Source organism: Scatophagus argus, chromosome 1, assembly GCF_020382885.2.
Source record: "Scatophagus argus isolate fScaArg1 chromosome 1, fScaArg1.pri, whole genome shotgun sequence".
Lineage (NCBI taxonomy): Eukaryota > Metazoa > Chordata > Actinopteri > Scatophagidae > Scatophagus > Scatophagus argus.
In genome coordinates this window covers 15,116,710-15,134,744 of record NC_058493.1, presented here as the reverse complement: position 1 = coordinate 15,134,744, position 18,035 = coordinate 15,116,710, and the positions used below count along the sequence as shown (strand labels likewise).

General features: G+C 39.7%; 1 protein-coding gene and 1 long non-coding RNA gene across 2 annotated transcripts in view; one reads left to right on the top strand and one right to left on the bottom strand.

Moving 5' to 3' along the window:
- Window positions 1-1,723: 1,723 nt before the first annotated feature.
- On the bottom strand, window positions 1,724-12,196 carry LOC124057405. Its single transcript, XR_006843106.1, has 3 exons — window positions 11,793-12,196; window positions 10,368-10,554; window positions 1,724-1,904 (listed from the first exon to the last, which is right to left on the bottom strand). It is a non-coding gene; the product is annotated as an uncharacterized LOC124057405 (long non-coding RNA).
- LOC124064477 overlaps window positions 12,196-18,035 on the top strand; it is a 956,368-nt gene continuing 950,528 nt past the window's right edge. The window contains exons 1-4 of the mRNA XM_046398980.1: window positions 12,196-12,294; window positions 13,546-13,638; window positions 14,725-14,940; window positions 17,859-18,017. Of these exons, the coding sequence (XP_046254936.1) occupies window positions 12,196-12,294; window positions 13,546-13,638; window positions 14,725-14,940; window positions 17,859-18,017 (567 nt within the window). The remainder of the gene's footprint in view (window positions 12,295-13,545; window positions 13,639-14,724; window positions 14,941-17,858; window positions 18,018-18,035) is intronic.

Genomic DNA, 18,035 nt, shown 5'->3' with positions numbered 1-18,035 from the left:
TGAGCTTAGACAATAACAGCCGTGTGACACACAGTGAAGCTTGAATAATTATGTAAAACAGATAAATCGGGCATTAATGCCCACATATGATAAAGTCGTGAGAAAGGCACAGGACAAAAGTGTGTTAAAATCTTTATGTGAACATGACATGTCCACAAGCACCGACTTTAAAATGCTGCTGTAACAGCCTTCACTGTAAACATTCTGCATCCTGCCTCAGAGATTTGATCCCATTCAGCCACAGAGCATCAGTGAGGTCCAGCGCTGATGTTGGCTGATGAGGACCGGCTTGCTTTATGTTGAGTGGGGTCAGGTCAGGGTTCGTTGCAGATCTGTGAAGCTCTTCAGCACCAACACAACAACACAAGATCTCTTTATGCACCCTGATATCGAAACAGGACAGGTGCTCCCAACAACTCCATAAATAACAGTCTGGATATAAAACTTTAAACTTTGTCTGCACATTCAAAAAATGTTGCTTCATGTTTGTAATTCAAGGAATTCTGATGAAGTGATTTACAAAGGACGGAGAAAAACTGAGCATGACCTTTGACTCCCCTAAGGCTCTGGGGACACACTCATAAACCACTTTCCTCATGCACAATTCTCTCTTTGTGAGGGACTGAAGTAAGATTGTTGCTGAGAATATAAATGTGGGCCTATTTGAGTTTATTTGATGACCAAAATACAGTGTGCGAGCAAGTGTGGTGAAAACGGACGCATCAGAGGAAGATTATGCACTTGTTGTCTGTTGGCTTGTGCCGGGTCAGCTCGTGTCCCCCAGGAGGATTTAAAGGTCATGACTCCCTCTGTCCTGCAGCAGGTTGACGCTCTCCGGACATGAGGTCTTCACACTGTGGGTGGCAGCTTACACAGACAGGCCGCATGAAGCCCCTGCATCTGTGAGTCACATTGATGCCATTTTAGTGAATCAACAGTTTGGTCTCATGCCGCTATTAGAAATTACACAACATTTAGCTAGAGGGAGAGAACTGACTATGGTGGGCCTGTGATATTTGTTTTTATTGCTATTTGATTGTCTATTGTATAGGTTGTCAAACATGCAGAGAAATGCATGAGATCATATTTTTACTTGTGAAGGGTTTGTCGAGTTATTGTCAAGTTATTTTACTTTTGATTTAATTTTGTATTTTAAAAATACCGCAAGAATGGATGCAGTCACTTTATTGTCTTGATAAGCCATCACTTCACATCGGTTTGGCACAGCAGCCTACATTATAGCCAGCAAAATGGGACTGAAGAGTTAACATTTAACCATCAGTTTTCTTCTCATTGGAGTTTATAAGCCTCCTTTTCACCTGTTGATTGGTTCATTGATTCCTTTCTTTTATTTTTACTTTCAAAAGAGCCAATGCTGGTTCCTCACTTCTCCCGCCCTAATCTGCTGTTTGTGAGAGAGTAGCACAGGCCTTTATATCGGCAGTTTAAAAGAGCAACACACTATGAACAGCATGTTGTTATATTGTCGACTGGATCATGTTTTTACTCAGCTGCCTCTGTTCAAGAGAGCAGCCTTGATGAGCAGGTTCAACACAGAGAATACACACTGGGTTTCTCTAACATTTGTTTAATTAAAGACAAAAACATTTTCATTCATCTCAATCAACATACGAATAAATTAACGAACAAAAACAACAGTCTTAAATGAACTAAAAATCATCCAAATGCTAAAAAAAAAACCTCTGTTTATATGAAGAAAGTCTTTGTCATAATAATAAAACTTGGCAGCTGAAGTTCGTACATGAAGCAGAGGAGCTCGTCATTTCTGCAGCATGATTGCACAGAGTTAAACCCTCGTACTTTGCCCTGCGTGATTAACACACTGGCACGAGCTCTGAAGATCCTCAGCTGCGAGATGACATCAGCATCTTTATGGTCCTTTTCTAAAAAAAAGACAAACAACAACACAAGAAATAAAAATGAGCTCTGTAATCCGACATGTACACAGGACATTTCTTTGTGTGCAGGTACAGTCAGATAAAAAAAGACTCTGAACATTTACACTTTTCTTTAACCAGTTGCATCATCTGAGCATATGTAAGGCTAATGAAGTGCAGGCAGGAGCTCGATGTGAGATCAGACCTGCAGCCATGCTGCTGCCAGATTCACCAAATTATATATAAAGAGGTTCCTGGACAATTTAATCCCACTGGGAGACGTGGTAAGACCCTTTCTTTGCCAATTTTCACCCTCTCTCTTATTCAAGCTTCCTCTTTCTTCTTGCAGCCCTACAATTCACTGATCATGCTTTCTGTTGTTTTTTTTTTTCATGCACTCTCATATCTTTTCTCAGTATGGCTGCCACCCCCAAACCCTTCAGACAGCATGCAGTTTATGCAAATGATCAGCCTTTCATGCTCAAAGTTGAATGAGACCTCAACAAAATCTCCCTCCTTCACACACACACACACACACATGCATGCACACACACACACGAGCACACACAGACTGGGTTTGAAAATCTACTCAGAACTTGTCATTGTTTTTATTAAGTTTTTTTTTTTTAAATCTTAATTTGATTACATAATACAGGTGGGTGTAATGAAGTGTGGTGTTGCAAGGAAGGAATATTCCAGTAGTTGTGGGGACAATAATCTGTTTACACAGTCATATTATGAGGACCCACTTTACTTATGGGGACAAAATGCAAGTGGCCCCAACATAAATCATTAAATATTAGGGTGAAGAGTTGCTTTAAGGTTAGGATGAGGTTAGAGTTTGGTTAATAAGTACGGGTTAGGATTAGACAAGTAATGTTTATTGTTATGGTTAGGTGGTGATTAAGCCTCAATGAATGTAAGTCTATGTAATGTCCCCAGAAGTGATGGAAACAAGACTGTGTGTGTGTGTGGGAGGGAGGTGGCTGGAAGTGCAGGTGAGAAGTGATGTTAAGTGGTGGATGAATGCAAGGATGGACACAAAAGTTATTAGGAGTTGGTTGGGGCGGAAACAATATAGGAGGTTGAACAAGGCACAGTGTGTGTGTGAGGATGATGAATGTGGCATTTTTGGTGTTCCCAGAGTCTGTGCGGTGTTTGAAAAGCCTGAGGGGGGGGGGGGCAGTTATGTGAGCTGCCTGTGCCCAGCTGTTGGGTTTGAACCTGAGTCTCTCTCTCTGACAGGCTGTCCTTTTCACCAGCACATAGCCAGGCTGTCCAGCCTGCTGCCATAACAACGCCACTGCTCCTCTGTCATAGTAATGCTGTGCAGCCACTGCAGAGCATGGGGGAGAGGGATGGAAAGAGAGACGAGCGGAGGAGGAGGAGGAGGAGTTTGGGGGGTGGGGAACGACAGAAGTGAATGAAGAGTCGAGACATTTCTACCCCCATGAACTTGAACTTGACTGACAGTCTGAACGACTGGCGGGGGAGAATGGAAATCCATTCCTGAGAGTCTTTGTTCTGTGATTTAGTTCCCATAATACATTACATGTTACATTATAAACAAACAAATGTTTTGCCATCAGCAATTTGTTTAGGATCATTTAAATTAAAATTAGGTAATAATAGTGCAGTTGAAAACTCTCGAGGAAAAGGCTTGAAAGTGGACCTTGAATAGAAAAATTAAAAAAATATAAACTCTGTTTGCAATGAAATTATAATGTGTTTTGTTATAATGAAATAAATGACAGTCTCTACTAATATAAATACTATAAAAAATAATGCAGTAATAACAGGAATAATCTCATGTGTCTATACCATGAAGTCTAGTGGGATATATGTTATAAATAAGATTATAAAATAATTCTCTAAACAGTATTAGCTGCAGTAATAATTTATTAGCTGGAATACAATAATAATATGGCAAATATTTTCAACATTGGATTCAGTGTTCTATCTATCTATCTATCTATCTATCTATCTATCTATCTATCTATCTGCCTCAGGGTAGCTGTGTTTGCTTGTTTGCTCTGGCCCATGAATGGCGACTGGTCCACATCAGGGGTCTTAGCTGCTCAGACCCACTCGACCATGGGAAAAAAAGGAGCTGTGAAAGGTCCCCTGTCGCTGTTACAAAGCCAAGAACAAGCCATAGCAGGATAATCGCGTGTATCCCCAGATTAAGACGGGATCGCAGCTGCGGTATCCTTGTGGGAGGGAAAGGAGGCTGCGGGGACGTAAAACATACAATATCCTGCCTCGCAGTCGTTCAACACGGGTTGTTGCACTGAGATATGAGGCTGTTTGGACCAGGAAAGACATGTTTGGGTTTGTCCTGTATATTGTAAAATGCAGAGCAAGGTCTCAGCACAGAAAACAAAACAGCTCTTTACAAGGCAACCTGCAAAGAAAGCTTATGGCAGGTTTAATGCACGGTCTGAGTGTGATGCCCCTCAAACAAACCGTTTGAGCCAACACTCTCTTAGACACGCTCACGTTACAGTGAAGACCAGCAAATTCATGCATCTGAATGTCTTTTTACTGATGCTGCCAATTATAGTATTTCTATCTCTGTGTGAATCCTTGTCAGTGTACATCATTAAAAGAAGAAATATGCATTCAGTGTATTTTACAGTTAAAGAAGCTTATATGTCTTCTGTCTGCTTACAGACAAAATAACTGTGAACTGTGATATAGATACATGATTTTTCTGATTTTTCAGATTTAGGACTAACAATATTAAGCAATTTAATTTTCAACCTGGTTTCAAAAAATATTCCACATCAAAAATACTCAAGTTAAGGTTTACATTAACCTGTAAAGATCTGATCTTGTCATTCCACAATCTTACGTATAACAATTTATTTATAGCACGTTTTATATCTCTTTGTGTTTACTTCCCATCCTGGACAGAATTTGTGAGGTTTGTTTTTTTTATTTTTTTGTCCTGTGAATATCTGGACAAGTGTCAGTTTATTGTGACTGAACCAAACTGAATGTAAGAGAGACTGCATCCATGCAAGCAGGAGAAGTGTTCAGACTTGGCAGAGAACTGTGCTCTATTGAGCTCCCTCTAGTAATATCAATCAAGCAGGACGCACATTTGACACAATGGCCACAGGCTTTTTCATTAACATTAGTGAGACTGGAGGCTGGAATGAGACCACAGACTCATACATGCTCACTGTGAGAGAGTCACTCACAGACATAAAGAGGCAGGAAGACAAAGGAACAACTTTTCCAGGAGACACTCTCATGGCTGCAGTGCTAATGCAGGCATCTGCCACTGTCTGGTCTGGTGTGACATTCCCACCTCATTGCCCACGGTTTACTGCAGTGAACCTCTCACATGCACAATGTTGGGAAAAAGAAGTGGCAAACCTTTGTCAAGTGCTCCTTTCACAAAGCAGCCATTGTGGAGCGAAGCTAGGATCAGAATGATAATGCGGACTCTGGCTACTGTTTGCCAACAGGGTCTTCAGCAGCTGCAGTGCACAGTGCCAGCCTGTGTGTTTGAGCATCACTTTAGTGCCTTGCATGTGTGCAGGTGTGCATCAGGTGCAGGCCACTGTGTGTATGTGTGTGTAATGTGTTTACAAGGTTACATTGTGAAGACCCGCTTTACTTATGGGGACAAATGCAAGTCCCCACAATGTCAAATCATTAAATATTAGGGTGAAGAGTTGCTTTAAGGTTAGGTTGAGATTAGGGTTTGGTTAAGGTGAGGGTTAGGATTAGGCAAGTCATGTTTACTGTTATGGTTAGATGGTGGTTAAGCCTCCAGGAAATGAATGTAAGCCTGCGTAATGTCCCCAAAAGTGATGGAAACAAGACTGTGTGTGAGTGTGTGTCCACTAACAGCTCATAAATCTGATTAAAATCAAATAATAGTTTTTCCTCAAAAATCATTTTCAGGAATGTTTCCGTTTATGTAAAAAGCATTTACGATTTCCACCACACTCATTATAGACTGCTAAAGATATTACTCTAATCATTTTACCTCTCGGAGTGTAGGTGTATTTATTTTTGACTGGTACTACTACAAATACATCCACACAAGGGTTTGATTATAAGACTAGCAAGTATTTTTAAACAAGCTAACGGTGATTTGCTCTGTATTGGCTGTTGTACAGTATTTTGCTGCATGAGCTCATATTATCACCCAGCTTCACAACTGCCCCTCCCCCAGCTGCTGGTCTAATTACAGCCTGGTAAAAGGAACAGTTCCCCTTTTATTTTTCAAGCCATGGCACTGACTGTTAAAACCAGTGGGCTACTTGCCTTTGTCATGGTAAGAAAACAAAAACCTTTAAAAACCTCAAACTCAGGTGGTGTGTGGAGGGCAACAGGCCAGCAGCAGAAATTATAAATCAGATTATGAAGCACCGTGGAGTTTGTTCTGAGGACAGAGCAGAGCTTTGACTGTTTTAAACTTGGTAGTCTTGTCAGTAATTGTCACTTCGAGTGATGTTTGATCATTTTAAATTCTCAAAGTACAAACAGTTCAAAGCAAGGACACTTACCAGGTTGTGTCCTCTTAACTTCTCCCTGGACATTTAAAATGTACACACTGTAGGTATTTTAAGTGTTTTGAGTATTTTTAGAATGTATATCTTGACAATTTGGACAAAGCTTTGACCCTTTCTATTTCAGCAAAATGCAAATTTTACAGAATCGGGACAATTAAGTTATCCTATTATATGCAACAACTTTTGGTGTCTGGTCAAAATGATCAGTAGTTCAGTGAGGAGATACGTGACTTAAGTATTTGTGAAACCCTGTTTTACAACCCTGGATTTTAATATTTTTATGGGCTAAATATGGGCTAACTGGTTTTGTGTTTTTCCTCACAAGAAATAAACATTTCCCCCTGCTTTAAATGTAGGCCCCTATGGGCACAGCATCTTAAACAGCATACAACATATGCTCACGTTAGATTTCATATAAAGGATGCTGCATCTTTGTAAATAATAATAATAACAATGTCAAACAAATTCGGCCATAAATGATTAACTGTCGATTTTCTCCGTCCATGATTTAACTGTGCACACAGACCGTCGTCTTGCTCTGCAGACACGCAGATAAGAGCGGACGGAGGTGCGTGCTGGGTGCTGCTGCGCCTTTAAATACTCGCTCTGCTCCTCTCGTTTCTATGCAATTATGTTAATATGCAGAGCTTGTCTGGCTCCTATTCATTATCGGCTGGAGTTGCGTGATTGTTTCCTTTATTTTCCATCTTTGCAAGGCCACTCTTGTTTTGTTTTTTTTGTTTTTTGCAGGCCTGCTTTTATCCCACAGCGATGGTCTGACGGGGAGACCAACACAGAGCGTTAACGTCGGATAAAGACTTTGTGCGAGATGCGTTCATGTTTGCGGCGCATTTTCCGGTGTGAGGTTCAGTTTCTCTGTTTCTTCAACACTGCAGGTACATTAAGTAAGTAGCCTACAATGCCTAGGCCGTGTTTGTGAAACAAGACGGACTCGGTCTCGTTTCATGATATAATACGTAATTGTACTGAGCTGTGAGTCCACCTGACAAAAGTAAACCTGGAGCTCAGTTTGATCCTGTCCAAATGTCCATGTGTCTTCTCTTCAACATCACGAGTAGAGACAGAGAGGAAGCTCTTAAAGTGGCCTAATTTAACTTAAATGTACATAAGCAGACATTAAAACAGACGAATTGGCAGTTTTTTAAAGGGGCTGCACCTTTTCTCTACTACGAGATAAAGCTTTATTAATTAGTCGTTTAGTTTTGACTTATTTACTGTGATTCATGTGCATTGATACTGAAGCATTAATGAAAATACGTATCACCAAGCTGTTTCTCATCACGGCGCCCTTTATTGAAAAAGAACAAAAAATCACATTTCTTTCCATCCTTATTGTAAACGGAACTTTTTGCTGTGTGTCTACCAACCACACATAGAATAATAAATAGTAAATAATACGTTAAGATTTTTTTTTTCCTTTGCCAGAGCAACAGATTTACAGACAACAGGCCTGTTGTTCTGGCCTTTAATTTTCTGACAAAATAAGAAGCAGCTCAAAGAGAAAAGGGCCATATCTAAGTCTTGTAATAAGACTTGTTAGGCTTATCTATTATGTACAAATAACTATTTTTCCAATAACTTCTATAAATGTAAGCCAACAAAAATCCTGGATTACTTCACTGAAAGATGGAGTTTCTTTTTCGAGGAAAGAAACAGATTATATTAAAACATCTGAAAGAATTATAATGTTATTTTACACTGCCTAGCTCTTCTTTTCTTTTTCTGTTTTCTACCATAAGGTGTATGGTGTTGAATATTAGCTGGCTGCAGGTAGTTCTCAACAGGTTTTAATTAACTTGGCATGTCTGCATGTCAGAGATGGAAAAATATGACTCATTATGTCTGTGACCTGTCATGCCTTTTTAAATAAAAGGTGTGCAACAATTACTCTAACATTTATAATTTAGATAATAGTATTAATTTTAGAGCTATAGGCTAATTTTCTTCTAAAACCTGTTTAATATTTGCATATAAAAGGTTAAATGTAATATGAGGTTTTGTTTCTGTAAACTTCATTTGGCTTGTTAGACTCACAGAACTTTTTACGTGATTATGTTCCCACTCCTGACATTACTGGGATCTCAGAGGTGTCAGGTGTGCAAAAATTTCCCAGCAGCTTTGTAATCAATGTAATCAAATGTCACGAGATTGTCCCCCACCGAATCACTGATTCATCCATTTGCTGTTTAATTACAGTAGCAGGTAACGTGCATACTGACTCACTGGCTGGCCTTTAAAAGGTCTCAGTTATGTGACCTCACTAATTAGCTTGATCTTGATCTTACATATAGTAAGACTTCAAACAGGAAGGCTTAAAGACACACCGATTAGGCTCTGATAGATGGCTAACGACGGACCAATTAATGCAGCCCTGGTATGTGCCAACACAACCATTTTAGAGGCAGCTGGGAGACTCCATCAAGATGGCTTCCTTACAGACAATATGATGTTCTGGCAGTGCAGGAGGCTGAGCTCTAGCATAGTCCGACACGTGTCTTCATTACGGAAAGAGGCCTTTTCTTTCAGAGTAAAGCGGTGGTCTTTTAAATAAAGGAAAAATATCTTTACATTTACAAGACTTGGTTTAAAATTGCTGACAGTATAAGCTTTGTCTGTATATCAAATAATGCCTTAAAAAAAATCTGCATTCAAATGAAATGATGTCTTTTGTTTGATTAAAAATAATTTCAAAAAATGTTGCGATAAAAATAATTTTCTTTCAGCACCAGCAAAGGGGAACTTTTGGGATCATTTGAACATTTTGCTCTATGAGACGAGCTGACACTTGTCTTTTCTTGTCTAGAGCTGGAAATTTTAGTTTCTTGTAACCGTTCAGATTTGGTCAGATATTTTATTTTATTGCAGGACTGGAGTCCAGGAAGCAATGCAGGGCTGTCTGTGATTTTTTTGGAAACAGTCAGCTTGAAACAGTGGGCGTTTAAAATGTGCAGCCTGGCTGACAAACAGCTAATTCATGTTAATTCTACAGTGGAACTTATGGGGGCAACACATGTTGTATTCTTCCACTTGCTTCACATTATTTTCAGCACAGTGGTTCAATACAGCAAAAGCACAAAGACATCTGTTTTGACACAATGCTTTCAAGAAATATAGGATTTAATAACATTTTAAGGATTTCTCAAATGAAACGCACAAATTATATTTCAATTTATAAAGGAGGTTAAGCAGATTCAAGTTATACTAAAGCGTGTGTTTGAATACATTCACATACAGCAGGGGCCCTTTCTTTATTTTAATTTTCAAGTATATATTTTCTGTCTAAACAACACTGACTTGTTTAAATAATTCCATGTTACCAATGGTCACAGATAACAAAAACATTGCTTACAAAAGTTATTATTCAGTATTACAAAATAAGAAAATCTTGTTTGTGTTTGGCCTTCCAAGTCAGATAGTTAAACATTGGGTGTGTGATAATTGTGCTATTCGAAAAGCTCAACAACAAAACTTTGTAAAATTCAGTGAAAATATTTATTAAATCAGCAAGCCTAGTGTTTCTATTTGTGCACCGAAACTTAAATAAAAAGACACAGATCTATTTCTGATCTGTGTGACTAGGGCTGCAATTAATGACAAAAATGCTCCAAACAGTTTCCAAAAGCCTAAGATGATGTCATCAGACTGCTTTTCTGATCAATAATCCAAATTATACAATTCAATTTACTATCGTGTAAGAGTAAGAAAAGCAGCAAATGAAAAGTTGGAACTGCATGGGAAAAGTTCGCATTTTTGAACAATCGATCATTTATCTAAATGCTTGTTTACAGGTCAGTTGATTAGATCAGCTGATTTAACTAATTGCTAATTGGTGCAGCCCTAACTGTGACAGTAAGATCACAATGGCTTTTATTTTCATGTTCAGATTATTAGAACTACTGAGTTTTTTGTGACCTACCTGAAACGACACTTTGTCCTCTTTTTGTTTAGTCACATAAAAGCAGGAAATGGAGGGTCTGGAGGTCATTCCTACTTTCGGTTATCTAGCTTTATGATGGATGATTAACACTCATACAGCTAGATAACCAAAGACAGGAACAGGCTCCGTTGTTTGCTGTAACAGCAAAAGGTAAGTCTGAAGCTTCCTGGGAACAAAGAAAATTATGACAGAGTTAATGCAGGCCTATAATTACAGGCTTAAGTTAACACTGCAGGGGCTTTTGTGGGTTGTAAAACCTGAAATACCTCAATATTGAAATTTCATAACACAGCACAGTTCCACAAGCAACTGAAAGAAGTTTTTCAACGCTTTTTAAAGCCCAAATAAAAGTAGTTTTATTCATCAAAATACACAAATAAAGCCTTTAAAACACATAATCTATCCTGCACTTGCAGACAGAACTCAAGTCTTTGTGGAGCAGTTGCAATTAATCTTACACAGTAGCTGTAATAAATCACTACAAAAAAAAAGTAAAGTAGGGTGACTAACTGGCTGTTTCCAGCTCGTTTTACACTTAATATTGTGATTAATTTTCAAAGTGCAACTCTAGATATTACATGTGATCGGTCCTGTCACTTTTTAAAAAGTGACGGAAAACACATTTGGTTACTATTGAAAAAACAAAAAAAACAGCCAATAAATCTGGCAACACAGTTTTCATAATCTATACGTTAACTCATAATAACCTCACGATGAACTCACGCCTTTCTTTGTCGGTGCGTCTGACGTCAGTTGTTATAATTGGGGAGCTTGCATTGACAAGGCATGCGTCACTTTCTTTGTATATCTGGGAGAAAAGTCTCCCATTTATGACTGCCATTATTATCATAACCGTTCATTTGGCTAATTTATATATTCACACAGATTTGAGACTGGGCCTCTCGTCCAGTTTTAGACGAGCAGGACACACTCGTGGACCTCACACTAGTGGTGTGAAGTTGCCTTCATGGATTCAGTGAATTAATGGTTTGTGAGGGGCTCTTGGTACAACAGAACAGGCCTGCACACTCCAGCTTCATGGTCGCAGGTACATGGTAAACAGCCACACGGTGTCTGTCTCAACCAAAGCTCATGGATTTACACAAAGTGCGATTTTGAAGGGGGGGATATAAAATCTGACTAGACTAAACCAGACATAAAAGCCCACCTATGACTTTACTTATTGGCTGTAGTTGTTGATGATGAGCCGTATTTCAAACATTAGACTTCACTGTAACACAGTTAAATGAACGCAAGCTGCCTATTACACCCTGTTCCTAAAAATACGTCTAACATTAGGCCAAGTGCGTCTTCAGGCTGAGAATGAGATGCATTCATTAAAAACACGCCTGTAGATGTTATCTGTGGAAACTAATCAAGGACCACTGTGGCGAGAAGACTCACTTTCACATCGTGCAAGATTCTTCCTGCAACCATGGAGACTAAACATCCACATGTGCTGATGGGGACGGCGGGTAGCATCATTCAGGATCCAGATGTGCGGGACACGTGAGTTTGTGTGCAGCCTCGGTTGGACAAACAGGTGAGCGCGAGGATCAGATCGATAAATCCCATCTGCCAAGGCTGGGGAGGAGGAAATATCCTGGTTGGATTGTTTGTATCCGTGATCGTGGGGAGCCAGGTCCGTGCGTTGATTTCCGAGCAGAGATGTGTGTGTGTGATGGCCTTTCATCCGCAGCGTGTGCGCGGGTGTGTTTTCCTTCCGTCCGAGCTTCTCAGGACGTGTCTTGTCCCCTGACGGAGTCTCCAGTGATCTCCTCTCACCTCCTCTCTGCCTTTTTTCTAAATGCCCCCACCACCGACACCCCCTAACCCCCGGCTGCGCCTGACGTCACACGACAGCAAGTTGCTGACAGCCAATAGGATAAATCCTCCCCTTATGTGTGTAGAGATTTGGGGCGTGCGGCAATGTGGCACACATTTAGGAATTATATTGTCGTCTTTTCAGGTAGCTATCTTACATCTTACAGATGTAACTGTTTTAATTTGATTATTATTTAAAGTCTAATCTTAATTAAAGTGACGTTGTCTTTATATCATCAATAGATGTGCAACTTGTTATAATCTTCATGTCATTAAATAGTTTGGCTTTTTTTCACCTAATTTCAAGGACGGTACAATAATGTGGTAAAGGGAACAAGGCAGCAGTTAATTAATAAACTTGAAAGCATGAGGTGATGGTGGTTGTCACTGACAAATATTAGATATAGAAGTGAATGTGGCTGACTGTGGCGCCCCACAGTGGTAGTAAACTGTAACTGACAACAATGCACACTTCGATTCAGTGTTGTATGTGGATCTCAAAGGTCAAACATGTTGAACCCATTTCCTATCATATATCAGCCAAGTTAAAACTTTACTCAGCATCATCACTAGCGGCTTGTTAAAAAACAAAACAAAACAAAAAACAATACTTGCTTCAGTTTCCATCACACACTGACAAACTGCCAACTATTTCCCACAGGATAGAGAAAAACATTCCTACTGCATCAAGTTCAATCAATCAGTCATCCAGTTAACTTTATTTGTCAAATGTAATCATAGAAAGTACAACCACAGTGAAATAAAACCCCATCAGTTCCCTCAATATGTGCATTAGAAAGTTTAGGTAGAATAATAATAAATACACGTGCTTGGCAGGAGAAAGAGTGTAATGGTGCAAACATATGTTTAAGGTTTCAATGAGTTTTCTGACCCCCATGAAGATGAAGACAGACTCATGTGAAACACTGAGGACGTGCTGCCCTCTACTGCTCAGAAGGTATCCACACTCCCATCTAACTACGTGGAGAGGACATACAGGACATATACGGAGGATACATACTTTATCCTGTCTTAACCAATTTGTCTTCCGTGTGTGTGTTTCAGGGCAGATATGTTTTTATAACGACTATAGACGCTTTATTTTACACTATAAATGCAAACAATGTCCTGACTTAAGATGAAATAGTGCATTTAACTTAATTCATACTAGTTTTTAAGTTTACTTTCTCTCATCGAGTTTTCTGCACTTCCTACCCGCATATTTGTTTCATTAAGTTATACGAACGTGGTTTATCAGAGTGTGTATGGTTTATGGTATGAGACTTAAGTTACAGAGCTGTGCACCCCAGTGCGCATGTCCATTTCCGGTTAGCGCGCATCTACCGCTACCGCCAAACTCATTCAAACGCAAGAGGTCAAAGTCGTGCACCTGTCCCCAGTGATCTCACCAAAGGCTGACTCCAGTGTTGGTTTCTGTAAGTCTAAAGCTTTTGTTTGTAATCTTGTCAATATAATTTAATGTTTGAAATGAGAGTTGTTCGAAGAAAGCCGACATCTCTGACTTTCCGACTTTCTGTTGGCATGTTAGCTTGTGTGTGTGTCTGTGCGGGTTCAGAGAGCTGACGTTAGCAGCAGTTCAGCATGAGCGAATCCGATTAAAAGTGCTTTGACTTTGTCTGGACCTGTCTGACCCAGTGTAGTGTTAATATTTAACATGTCTCCACCGGTTCCTGTCTGTTAGCTGCTGGATTACGACGAGCTGCTAATTTAGCTGTATGAGTTAACCAGTTAGCTTAACAGGCTATGGTCGGCGGCTCCGGCTCCGTGCTTCAGTTCCAGGCAGCAGAACTTACAAGTGTGTCAGGGTGCAGTCATGCTCGTGCTGGGACGTAAACATTAGCTAAGGTCAGTCCAGACGGTGTGTGTGTGTGTGTAACGTCAGTTAAGGTTTGTTCGTCGCAGTTTATAGACACAACATTCAAACTGAGCGCTTCCTCTCGGGCTCAGTACACGCCCGCTGGAGCAGCGGGTCGGTCCACGGCCATCGCCGGCAACTGGAGCCGCGATGAGCACGGAAGTCGAGCGCTGTACTTTTCTAATATATGATGTTATCATAGCCGTCACAACCGTACATCACACTCAATAATTTTATATTTTTTACATTTATTTATAACTACAATATTTTGATAAATGCTGACTCCTGGCACAGACTAGTGACTTTACCCAGTTGGGTTTGTTTCATGCAGGTGGTATGAGACCCTAAATACTAAAACCAACACAGCAGAAAGGAGACAAGTTGGCTACTGCTTTCATTTAGACATTAAAATATACAGGTCAGATTAATTAGTGATGCTTATCCTCAAGCAATACATTTTGTTTGAATAAGGAGGTTTAATACACTAATCTGGAAACATTATAGAAACAATATTAATCAGTTCATCATTTAATCTTGCTTAGATATGATGGACATTAGAATGTGGTAACACATGACTGTTAATATTGTACTGATTTAATACATTTTTTATTTTTTTCTCCATATAACCTACCTTAGGTGGTGTCTGTGACAGTGAAGTTGGTGGCAGTTGGAAAAGAGGTACCCTCAGTCACCAAGACTGTATTGGCCACCAGGGTACCTGATAACTGTCTTACCCAGCCAGACCAACTCAGCAGCAGCCACAGCTTTTCATCCCACTGCACCTCCTCCATCACTGCTGCTTCATTGATAAGAAGCTTTCTCAGTAGACTGGACCAAAATCCTTCTGAGACGGTATTGTCACTCTTAGTAATTTTTATTTCATGTTTATTTTTGTGTCTTAGTTTGATTGACCATTGCAAAATTACATTAAAAACCTTTGTAAAAAAAAAAATGATGATAAATGTTTTTTGGTATTGTCTTATAGAATGCAGACAACTGTTTGGTGTTTCCAAAACAGATTCAGACTGTACAAAAAGATTTAAAGACTGTACAATATAGGTATACATTTTACACTTGTTTTTATTTCTGTCACTGGATTTAAATATAAAATATGATGACAAATAATAATGATAAATAATTAGTAACATCTCAATGGGCAGGTTGTTAATCCCAAATATTTCAACATTAGATGTTACAATAGGTGGCCACTGTATCTTTTAGTCTAATTTATTGTTCTCCTGTATTTTTTTTTTTAAGTGTCTACTGGAAGAGGGATGCAGTGGACGCGTAAGTTCTCCACTTTTGTCTCTCCAAAAGGAGGCCAGCTATTAAATCATCATAGATTAAAGCATGGTGGCTTCACAAGAACCTCACCAATACCACGTCTTCATCAGCAGTGTATTTGCACGTTCAAATCATTTAATGCCCTGAAGATTCACTCACAGTTGACCAGTGAAAAAGATGATGTGCAGACATTTAATTGTCAAGTGTGTGAGTTTAATGAGCCCTGCAGTGAAAATGATTTTTTTTTTTCTTTACACATTTATGCAAGCATCTGAAGTTGATGCAAAAAGTGCAGTGCCCCTGTCTGGATTGTGACTTTGAGACAAATGTTTACTCTACTTTTAACACACACAAAAGTAGGAATCATGGCCAAAAGTATTCTACATCTAGTCTTCAATTCAAACCAGGAATAGCTGTGCAGCTCTGTGGCACTGAGGAAAGCACCTGTGACCCAGCTGACTCACATTTCCTGAAAATGCAGACAATACTGAACATATCTGAAAGAGCTCTCCAAGAAATCATCCAGCTAATAGGACAGGTATTTCAACTTTCAGAACCGCTGATGTTTTCTGTGATCGAGGAGATACTAAGACGCCAGTCCCCTGATATTAATGCTGTTGTTAAGGAAGTAGTCTGTGCAGTGACTGACACAAATGTATTTTTGAAACCCACATCAGCTGGAGGCTCGCTTTCAACTTCCAATAGGAGAGCAATTTACGTAGTGAAAGAATTTCCTGTCGTGGATTTCCTCCAGATATTCTTCATGATTTTTTGGAGGGAGTGGTCATGCCATCAAAAGATGATGGCGTACCATTTGGACTGTGCTTCCTTTTTCAAAACAGCACTCCAAACAAACAGTAGTAGTAAAGACCGTAATGATTTCTTCCCTCCCAGGGAACATTCAAGACGTTTTGCACCAAAGATGAGGTCTCCAAAACACAGTCCTGTCAGCTGTGTCTGTCAGTATTGATGGAATGAACTATGCTGCAGATATGGTGGTTTCTGTTGGTTCATGTGGAGGGCTTCCAGAGTTCAGACAGATTAAGCTAGTGCTTAATGCAGACATTGTTTTGTTGTGCAAACCAATGGTTGCATGGTATCATGAGCGTCTTTGTGCTTATGAATTGACACAAAGCAGCACAGGCTTGGTTGCCACTCAGTTGACTGAGTTAAACGATGTTGTTCCTTTGTCACCATACCGAGTCAGAGACATGTTGTTTGTTTCTTTGAACCATTACATATTATGCTAGCCACACTAACTTTAGCTTTCTTTGTATTACAATGGAACAGAAGTGGCCAATCGGAGTCATCGTCACTGATTTGTGACATTAGAAGAATCAGTCTTGATCAGAAACCAGGCAGCCTTGAGTTTCTTTTGAAACACTTAAAAGTTAAAGTGGCACTACCATATGACTTCAATCTACAGTTTGAAGACCCACAGTTTAACAGTGCCCACTGCAATCTGACAGACGTGTCAGAACTGCCAGATCGAGCCACGCTGAAAATTATAAGTCTTGAGTCCCTGTCTTCAGTCTCTAACACACTGTCCTCAGCGAGCACATCTGATACACAAATACTGTATACAAGTGAAGAAAAATCTCAATTGATGAGGCCGGATCCTTGGCCTTCTGCATTTGATATTAAAGAGTTCTCTGTGGATATAAATTTTCGACTGAGACAGGGAGACTTTGCCTATATGAAGGATGGAACTCGGATGGATGTTTCTCGGGACATGAAACGTGATCTTAGAAAGACTGGCAGAGACAATGTACAAGTACACAGCATACCCCACAGAGGAATACTGTAGAAAAGTAGCCTCTGCACTGATTGCAAAACATCCATGACTGAAAGAAGCTGGATCATCCACTGGATATTGTGGATGGAAGAATAGCATTAAGTTCAAGATGGGGAGTTTCCGTACAAAAATGAGAAGATCTGGAATGGCCGATGTCACTGTGAATGGCAACAAGCGGAAGAGGGATTTCCTTGAAGGAGAGTCATCATAACATAAAAAGGCCAAGAAGAAGTGAGTTCTTGCCAAATTTTCCTGATGTGAAAATGCAGATACTCTTGACTCCATTAGGAGACAAGTTGAAAGTGAAGCAAAGAAAAGGCTCCTGGACTCAGTTGAGGTGAAGAAAATGATGGACCAGACATTTTCTTTGCAACACAAAGAAATCATAGAAGAACAGCCTCCAGTTAAAAGGATGTTGGAACGCTGGCCTGCTTTGTTCACAGAAAGTCAGGTATGCCCCACTTACACTGTACTATACTGAACCACACTACAAGTAATCATTATTTTCATTATGGATTACTGTGTTGACTCGTTTGATTATTTCAATGATTAATTGATTTATCATTGAGTACATCTGGTCTTTACTGTTTGAGAAATGTCTCTTATATGACGGTCAAATAGACTACTGGCATCAAATGACTACCGTGGTGGAGTAAACAATCCTTTGGATGTGTTTTTTTTGCTTCTTAAGGTCTTTGCCAAGTTCTACAGAGTTGCTAGTAAGAACCTCAAGCAAGACTTTTACGAAGCTCTGGACCATCATGCCTCTCGTCTCATTGAACTCTTCAAAACCAGAAAAGGAGTTGCCGGCCAATCACTCGATCGCCTCCTCCAGCCAATCAATACACAAGTGAGTGTTGTTTCATAT